Below are 9,780 nucleotides of genomic sequence, written 5' to 3'. Positions count from 1 at the left end.
CAGCCTCCCTGGGTGATGTGTCTCGTTACACCAAAAGCTTCACCAACATGGCTGAGGTGAACTCCTACCTGTCTCTCAACGTCAGCTCCTGCCTGTGCCTCACCGCCAGCATCCTGCAGGCGTTTCCACAGCGACCGGGTCTGCGCCGCACCGTGATCAACATCTCCTCGCTGTGCGCCCTGAAGCCTTTCCGCTCCTGGGGACTGTACTGCACCGGCAAGGCCGCCCGAGACATGATGTTCAAGGTGCTGGCAGAGGAGGAGCCGGACCTGCGGGTGCTCAACTACTCCCCAGGTAAGTTCTTTACTAAAGGTGTAGTGATACTGGATCAGGTGTAGTGATACTGGATCAGGTGTAGTGATACTGGATCAGGTGTAGTGATACTGGATCAGACCAAACTAGTAATGTCAGATTTTACACGTAGCATTTGTTCTTGTTTCAGCCCTTTAAAGTTCCTCCATTTACAAAAAAATAAAAAATTGGAAAGTATGTGAGACCTGAAGAGCCGTTATGAATTGACTTAACTGTGCAATAATAAAGGGGTCATAAAATATTTAATAACTAAACTAATTTAGTTGAAATTAAAAAGCAATTCAATAATTCAAATTAAAAAACAAAATTTTAAAAAGGATTAAATGGAAATAAGCAATAAAATAAACAATTCAGTAATTAATATTCAATTTGAAAATAAAATGTGACTAAAATTAGATAATTAGATTTTTTTTTTAATAGATTAAAGCTAAACATAGACCAAAATTAAAACCAATTAATCTCTTGGTTTTCATTTGTGAAATATAAACAAAAATATATAATATAAAAACTTCCTGTTTACTCTTTCAAACTGAAACAACAGCCAATCACAGAGCTCTGTTCTGTTTACCTGGATTGATTAACAGTTTGTGACAAATGATGAAATCATTATTAATGCTGTTGTCAAACAGAAATAATGAAATAACATTTCATAATAACAAGCTAAGTTTTAAAACCTTATTGGATTATACATTTAACCTGTATTTATTCATATGATTATTATTATTTGATGTCTGATTGATTACATTTTGACCACTTTTGGTTTCCATATGTAAAAGTAACGGGTTGATTTGGACAAAGTTGAACGTTGTTCTCTGTCCTCTGTGCTGAATCAGGACCTCTGGACACTGACATGCTCACGGAGGCCAGAACCAGAACCGTTGATCCCACTCTCAGGAAGTCTTTTACAGACATGTTCGCTCAGGGCCAGGTGCTCACCTGTGAGCAATCCTGTGCCAAACTGATGAAGCTGCTGCTGGATGACAGCTACACCTCAGGAGACCACGTCGACATCTACGACGTGTAGACACAACAGCGCCTGCAGCCGTCCAGCACCGGGACCACATCGCTTTATGTGCCTTGATTTTTAAATGTATGTCTTCAACCTTTAGCTCTCTGTCGGTGAAGGATCAAACCAGAGTTCATCAAATTTACAGTAAAAACATTCCAGACCGACTGTCAGTAACATCGGTGTCTGCAGTGATGGAGAAAATAGATCTAAACGTAGTAGAAGCTACAGGATGTGAAGACACATCTGTAGACAAACGTGTGTTGCTTTCAGCTGATTCATTCTGAGGTCAGATCCATGTGGTGGTGCTGGTGGTGCTGGTGGTGCTGGTGGTGCTGGTGGTGGTGCTGGTGTCTTCCACCATGTCTAACCTTTTATCCACATTGACCTCAGCAAAACACTTTCTATGACGGAGGAAGTCATTTATAGATGAACTGCTGCTTGACTTCAGGTCCAGGACATCAGTCAGGATCACAGTAGTTTTGAGACATGTCCACCAAATTTACAACATGACATTCATTCATTCATAAATAAGAAAACCCATCTTAGTTTAGGATTGTTCTTAAATGAAACACTAATCACTGGTTATTATCAGGAGGAGGAAACAGCCATTATTTATTACTTTTGACATTTTGCCTAATAGATAATGACAGAAGACACACACACAGACATTTCCACTGAGACCACATTGTTAAAGGGTCCAGTAGAAACCAGAACTGTGAAAAGCTGTAACGAAAGCTACATAGCTAAGTCTTGAGAGACAAAACAAAACTACACCGTTTACCATAAGGCCAGAGGTAAAGAGTACTGGAAGATTGTTCTCAAGTAAAAGCCCCTATACTTTATAGTACTGTTACTCCAGTAGAAGTAAAACTACTTGTTAAAATTGTCCTCAGATCCTGCTGAAGGATCACTGCCTCACTTATTCTGGCTCAGTCCAGGACCAGGTCATTTCTGTTTTTACATATTTAATTGGCTTTTTAAATAAACAACGAACTAACATTATATAATAATATAATATTAGTTTGATCTGACAGGACAGGGCCGCTCCCTCCCATGAGACCAGCTCTTACAGCAGCCATAGCTACAGCTCATAATTAATATGAATCAACTGGAAGTCTCTATCGTCCCCATGTTTAAACAGGAGGCTGAATGAGATGTTTTCTGTTGCTGAGATGGAACAGATTCATTATATCAAACAGAATTCACATAATGTTTTTCAGAAGGCGTGGAAGCCATTTTTGACCCTGCTATGTTTGTTGATTCTCCTGACGGACGGGACAGTCTCATATCTCACCTTTGCTGTCCGGCGCTCTGGATATGAATCCCTTGTCTGTTATGCTGTTTTGTGTAATTGTACTAGGTGTTTTATGTCTATTGTTTCTACTGTGTGTGTTTTTCTAATGTAAAAGATCCTAAATAAAATAATTTTAAAAAACTGAATCAGGTAAAATGTTCTCTGCAGTAAACTTATTCCTGCATTACAGTTTTGAAATTAGAAAGGGGTAGAACAAGTTATATGGTGATAATAATAATATACGATAAAACTATTAAATTGAAAAACATCTTCAGACTACCAGGTGTATATGTAGGTGTATATTAGTATTTCAGTGCATATACATAGTTCACAGGTGAGACCAGCACCAAAAGCAACTAATTAACTCCAGTCAGGCTCTTTGCAGCCTGAGCATACAACTGATAATTACTAACATACACTCAGTTGTCAGTTTATTAGGAACATGTAGCTAAAACTGATGAAGTCTAATACAACAGTCCTGCAGTAAATCCTCTTTCATGAAGGTTATACTAGACCTGATCTATAATCAAACAACACATGGACATCTGCCTTTACTCTATATGGGACCTTTAAATGATAATATGTCAGCGTTGTATTTACTTTCTCTCGCACCTTGTGGCAAAAAAGCAAAGCGATGCTGCTTTAAGGTTCTCCTGGCGGGATGAAACCACAGCCACTGTGGAAATAAAAAAAAGCAGAGCAGAGATGCTGAATGTGTCTGAGCAGCTCTGTTTCCTGTCATGTGGCTCTGACGGACAGTCACAGCTGTGATGGACCAAAATATCGCAGGAAGAACCAACCCAAACAAGGTGACGACACCCACAGACCACCTCTACCTCTGCTGCCTCCCCCTGCTCTCCCCCAGCCCCTCTCATCTCCCCCCTGCTTTCCCCTCGTCCCACTCTGGGGAGGCGGTATAAACCCTAGAGGGGGTGAATTTATTTTTGGCTAAGGAGAGAGGGGGCAAGTGCTCCTGAATGTTGGTGAGAATTTCCTGACAACTCTCCCTGCAGCATTAGCCCTCAGCCCGTCCCACCCTCAGCTGCTTTCTCCTTCCTCTGTGTTTTGTTTGGCCAGTACAATGACTGTGGGGAACATGGAGACCGCTGCACTCTTTGATGCAGGGAAGAAAGGTCGAGGCCTGAGGGCGTCCAGAGAGCTCAGAGCTGGGGAGGTGGTCTTCGCCGAGCCCAGTTTCTCCGCCGTGGTCTTCGACAGGTACGAGTCTCCCGGTTGTTGTAGTTGTTAGTTAAGATGGAAAGATTGGAGGACTGACACACTACAGGTGTGCTGTGGACAGTAGGTCAGACTTCTTCTTCTCTGGGCTCTGAACTCATTTCTAGATCCCCAGATTTTCATGACGCCAGCACTGACAGCGCTGTCAGGATGTCATGTGAACTTGAGCATGACAAACATTTGGATTCAGTTTTCAAGAGCGAGGAGGCTTCACCAAAAGTCTATTTATTTACCTTTCAAAAAAATGTTTGAAATAAAATATAAAAAGCCAAGTTTTGTGGCAGATGCAGTGTGTGGTGAATCTGAACGCTGCTTCTCCATGTTTAGTTTCTAAGGACAGAATGCAGACCTGTGCCAGATGAGCTGATAAGTCTGGGGGATTCACAATGTAGCAGCAGAATCAGTGTTTTATAAACCAATAGTAGTATTTTTAAATCAGTTTTGTCTGAGGTTTTTAAGAGTCTACATTAAAGTTTGAATATAAATCCAGGTCTGAGTCTATAACTGCTTCCAAGATAACAACAATAACAACTCTCATGTCTGTACATTAAAGGAGCTATATGTAAGTTTAGCTCATGCTACATAGCTAACGGATGCTAGGATGCTAAACAGCTAGCCCGAGCCCGGTCAGGCTGTCTCTTCATGTATTATAACCTCTTATCTTGTAAATGTAAAGATGGCTGAAGCTGTTTGCAAGACTGCAAGTCAACAAGTAAACAGCTGTTAATGCTAACAATGCTTATATAGCAATAACATACAAGTGGCTCCTTTAACCATGGACCTGGAGACAGCCATCTAATAGCTCAGCATAAAGATTGGAGACAGGGGGAAGCTACCAGCCTGGCTCTGTCCTAAGTTCACAAATACACATACAGATGAATCGCACTGATTAAGAGAATACATCTCAAAAGTCTAAAAATGAGTTTTTGTGCTGGAGCAAAAAGCTGTTCCCCTGCTTCATTTCTTTATGCTAAGCTAAGCTTATTGACTTCTGGCCCTATGAGAGGAGAGTGGCTCTGACCTTCTCTACTAACTTTCTCCAAAAAAGCAAACAGGCGTATTTCCCAAAATCATGAACTACTAATCGGGGAAGTCATGGCCCATCCAATGATTTGTTCAATGCTCCTACTCAGTGTTTGTATGGGGCCAGATGGTAATATTGTTATGTAAGCCTGTGTGTGTGTGTGTGTGTGTGTGTGTGTGTGTGTTTACTTACATGTGCCTTATCCTATTTATGTTATTCTAATGTCTCGAACAGACTTCTGTCTGATGGTTTTTATGTCTTCAATAGGCTTACATTTGTTATTCAAAGTTGTAGTAGTGAACATATTGCAGTGTCCACAATACTCTCCTTTTCGGTTAATAGTTGTGTGTGTATTGAAACTGAGTGTATCCTGGTTTGTCTATGTGCTGGAATGCTAGAACAGATCTGGTAACATGGTGTAAGAGCCATCTGAGACCATCAGCCTAGTGTAAGGCAGGAGCAGTCCAAGAGAGAGAGTGAGTGTGTGTGTGTGTGCGTGTGTGTGTGTGTGTGTGTGTGTGTGTGTGTATCTGTGTGTGTGTGTGTGTGTGTGTGTGTGTGTGTGTGTGTGTGTGTGTGTGTGTGTGTAGGGGGTTGGCTGGTTTTCATATCCCACTGGGGACACACAAACCTGTCGGGTCTAATGTCACTGTGGGCACAAATATTGAGTTCCCCGCAGCAGAGTGTGGTTTGAGGGTTAAGGTTTTGTTCAGGTTACAGTTAGGTTAGGGTTAGGTAAGGTTAGGTTAAGTTAGGTTAAGTTAGGTTAGGTTAGGGTTAGGTTAGGTCGGTTAGGTTAAGTTAGGTTAAGTTAGGTTAGGTTAGTGGGATAGTGAACAAAGTTGAATATGAATGAACATGAGTAGATCTTCATTGTTGTTGTTAAAAGACAGGAAAGGAAAGTTGCTTCAGCAGCTCTTCATCAACATGCAGCAGAGGAGAAACAACATAAAAAACACAAACACGTTGTGTGTGTCTGTGTCTACATGTCTTTCTATGTTTGTGTGGACAATTTTAGTTTGAAGTCATCATAGTGTGAACATTTCTGCATTGTGAGGACATTTTGGCGTCACAACCTCAGGCTGTTAAGACTTGAGGTTAGGCATTTAGTTGTGATGGTTAAGGTTAAGGTATGGGCCACCTTACCTTATGTTCATGAGTGTCCTAGAGTGTGTGTGTGTGTGTGTGTGTGTGTGTGTGTGTGTGTGTGTGTCTTTTTTAAGCACAAGGCTTCGTTGTGTTCCAACAATCATAACAAACATACAGGTCTGTTCTGAGCTGACTCTGTTGAGTAAACTGTTTACACACACAAACACATGCTGTTGTCTGCACAGAGACACACACACACATGCACACACACACACACACACACACACACACACACACACACACACACACACACACTGCAGGCTGCTGTTTGTTTTCAGCATCCAAGCAGCTGAAGAAAATGTGCACAGAAAGGTTTTGGAAACATACTGAGAGAGCTGAGCTAATATTTTTTAGTTTTATTATATTAGAGGATTAATAAATTATTACATCAAATGTATAATATTTATGTAGAACACATGTGAATATGTAGTTAACTCATGTGTAATGAAGTCACAAAACCTCAGTGACACAGCAGCTTTCTATATTTGGATCTTTACAGGAATCAGCAGTAAAACAGTGATGTGATGAGTGACCACATATTAAGAATATTGTAAAGATGATAAAAAAAAGTGATAACAGTATCAAAATGCCTCCACTTCCTCCCACTGTACAAAAATGAAGCCAAAATATCTCTGATATGAGCGCTGCCATCTTTGAGCCAGAGTCTGCACTGCAGTGATCGGAGGGTGGAGCCGCAGGACCACATTCCTGCCCATACACCCACTCTACCCAATTAGTCAGTCACTATGGTGTTCCTAACAAAGTGCTCCGGGAGTCTATGTTTTTAAAAGAGTTGAAGAAAATTTAAGGTCAAACAAAAAGAAAATATGTGGCTTTGAGCTGATTGATGTTGCTTTATCAACACACAAACAGTACTGAACTGATATGAACCAAACTTGGTGGGGGGATGGGTCATATAATTATGTTGAATCTGACGTAAGGTTTTCAGAGACTGGTCTGTTGTGAACGTGTTTGAGTTGTGTGGTTGAAGATGTCTACAGGTGAAGAGGAGGTCGTCACACAGGTCAACAATGGATTGAGAGAAGTATTTCTGGATAGACACCTATCAGAGATTAAGTTCATCTCCATTAATAATTACTGAGGCAGACATGAGTTTTTCAGAGAGTCTTCATTCATCTGAGTGACTGTAGAACACCTCCATTAAAGCTGGTATCAAAGAAAATTACTGCAACATGGAAAATAGATTTTTCTCTCCACACTGGCTAGAATGAAATTTCTCATCAGTCTATTGTGAGTATTTCCTGTAAGAAATAAACTGTGCTTTGTGCAATCGCCATCTTGGCCTCTACAGGAAGAAGCTTGTATCTGTAAGCTGAGCCACTTTCACCATTTACTAAAATAAAATGACGAGGTGAAGTGAGGAAACAAGATTTCCAAACATAAATATACATAAATACCAGACACGTGAGACATGATGTTATGCATTAAATGAAGTATTCTGAATAATGAAACTGTATATTTAACAATATTAGAGTAGACTGGGGACAGTTGCAACGCTTGCTATATTTCTCTCAGTCTGTTCTGAACCAACCAAACTTTTATATAATGAACTTACATCTGAATGATATTTACACATACCATTTAAAGATGATTACATGTGACGGATCATTCACACTTATTTGAATGGAAGAATTCAGATGTTGCAACTGACCCCAGCCCTGGGGACAATTGCAACACAGACCAGAGTAAGAGCGAATCAGTGCTTTTCTTCCAGGCCTCTTAGATAAAGTCATCAAACTCAAACAAACGTTCAGACCTTTGATCATGTGGACTCCAGAATAGGAGTTAGGTTTATTCATTTCATGGACAAAGAGCTCTGAGAAGTCAGAGACAAACACATAACTGCATCAAACTCTAATAATAATCTAACGCTGTCACTTCAGCCTTTCACTGCAGGAAACAGAGAATCATTAAATGACCTCATGGAGGACAGCAGGACCAAAACATCTGCACCTGAACTCTACAGGAAATATGTCAAATTAGGAACATTTTCAAAATGGCTTCCTTCTTATTGTCCACAGTCACCAAAACACAAGCAGCTTCTGTCAATGGTAAATATACTGCAGGGTAGTGATGTTTCATGGAAAAGGAAGACTGTGTTCTGGTTGGCTAATACTCTGTGACACTGAAACCAACTCACAGGATTTTAAAATCCTCCACCAGATGTTTCAGTGCAGCTGTGATACCTCTGTTTTGTCTGTTTGCTCCTCAGTTTTGCCACCCAGGTGTGCCACAGCTGTTTCCGGCATCAGGCCAAGCTGCACCGCTGTGCCCAGTGTAAGTTTGCCCACTACTGCGACCGCACCTGCCAGACTGCATGCTGGGACGAACATAAGAAGGAGTGTGGAGCCATCAAGAAGATCGGGAAGGCCCCCAACGAGCACGTCCGGTAAGAAAGTGTCCGTGAATCTATTTACTACCAGGGATAAAATCAGAGGATGTGAAGGTCCTGTTTTAGTGTGTCACCTCTGACACTGTGACTGTGTTTATGACATGTCATGCTCAGTGCTGTAACGTCTGTGTTAGAACCATTGGCAGGTTGCCCTCCACAGACTGGTGTCAGGATATCTCAACTACTGGTCAGACTGGTGTGAGACCACACATGACTCCTTAAAGTAAAAATACATTCATTTAAGAAAACTGATTGAAGAATGTAATAAGAACTAGAAGGGTCACTGACGTGTAGTCCCGTTACATTAATGCCCTGCTGTGGAAAACCTCCCTCTGAATATCATCCTGGGGGCCCCACATGCAAATTTAATATATGTACATATAAAATAAAAACATATATAAAAATCATGTCTGGACTATATTAATAGACACATTCATGTATTTATGCTTATATTGTAGAAATATGTGACATAAATATATATCCATCCTAAAGCCTGTTAATATACTGTATGTTGACATTATAAACAGAAGGGTCCAGAAGTCTGAGACCTCTTTCCCAGAATGAGAAGAGGCATGTTTACAATTAATGAAAAATAATAACATAAAACATATAAACAAATAAAATTTATATAGGTATGTTGTTTTAATAAACGTACATATATAAATTAAAGAGTTATCATTGACAAACATGTTATATCATATAAAAATTCATTATATAGATATATGTTATATATATGTATGTTATAAACTTATTTCTTCTTATATCCAGAAGATACATGTGATAATAATATATCTCCTTATAGGTGACATATATGGCAACATCACTCTTGACATGACGTCATATGTAATATTTCTGTACGCCTGAGGAAGACCTGGTCTGAGCTCCTTTAGGGTTGATATAGATACAGCTGTGTTGGTTTTATAGATCTGGTTCTAACATCCTGCACATTATGTCATCACTACGAGTCAGATGGAGTTGAGGACAAACGAATGAGCAAAATGAATGGACGAATCAACAAAATCTATCTTCCCCCTGTGCAGTCTGGCAGCTCGTGTGCTGTGGCGTATTCACAAGGACACAGGCATCGCGTCAGACAGTCAGCTGATCTCAGTGGACCAGCTGGAGGACCACGTCGCCGACCTGCCTGAAGGAGACCTCAAGAAGCTCCAGACTGACGTGCACAACTTCCAGCAGTACTGGTCCCACGGGAGGAAGCAGCACTCTGCCGACTACATCTCACACATCTTTGGCATCGTGAGTCTGCATGTTTCATCGTGTGTCATTATTCCTGTGTACTTCATGAATTATGTCACCAGACTGCAACCAACCCCCCACCCCCCACC

General features: G+C 40.7%; 2 protein-coding genes across 2 annotated transcripts in view; both read left to right on the top strand.

Annotated features, from left to right (window-relative positions):
* LOC111648063 (sepiapterin reductase) overlaps nt 1-2,761 on the top strand; it is a 4,768-nt gene extending 2,007 nt beyond the window's left edge. The window contains exons 2-3 of the mRNA XM_023397818.2: nt 4-294; nt 1,146-2,761. Coding sequence (XP_023253586.2) covers nt 4-294; nt 1,146-1,336 — 482 coding nt within the window. The 3' untranslated portion in view covers nt 1,337-2,761. The remainder of the gene's footprint in view (nt 1-3; nt 295-1,145) is intronic.
* An 831-nt stretch (nt 2,762-3,592) lies between these two features.
* Nucleotides 3,593-9,780, top strand: part of smyd1a (SET and MYND domain containing 1a) — a 10,172-nt gene continuing 3,984 nt past the window's right edge. The window contains exons 1-3 of the mRNA XM_023397822.2: nt 3,593-3,833; nt 8,258-8,434; nt 9,478-9,691. Coding sequence (XP_023253590.1) covers nt 3,697-3,833; nt 8,258-8,434; nt 9,478-9,691 — 528 coding nt within the window. The 5' untranslated portion in view covers nt 3,593-3,696. The remainder of the gene's footprint in view (nt 3,834-8,257; nt 8,435-9,477; nt 9,692-9,780) is intronic.

Source organism: Seriola lalandi, unplaced genomic scaffold (assembly GCF_002814215.2).
Source record: "Seriola lalandi dorsalis isolate HSWRI2012SDOR001 ecotype SW California unplaced genomic scaffold, Sedor1 jcf7180002054939, whole genome shotgun sequence".
NCBI classification, from domain to species: Eukaryota; Metazoa; Chordata; class Actinopteri; order Carangiformes; family Carangidae; genus Seriola; species Seriola lalandi.
The sequence above is the reverse complement of the archived record's forward strand: the minus strand, read 5'-3'. Positions and strand labels throughout refer to the sequence as shown.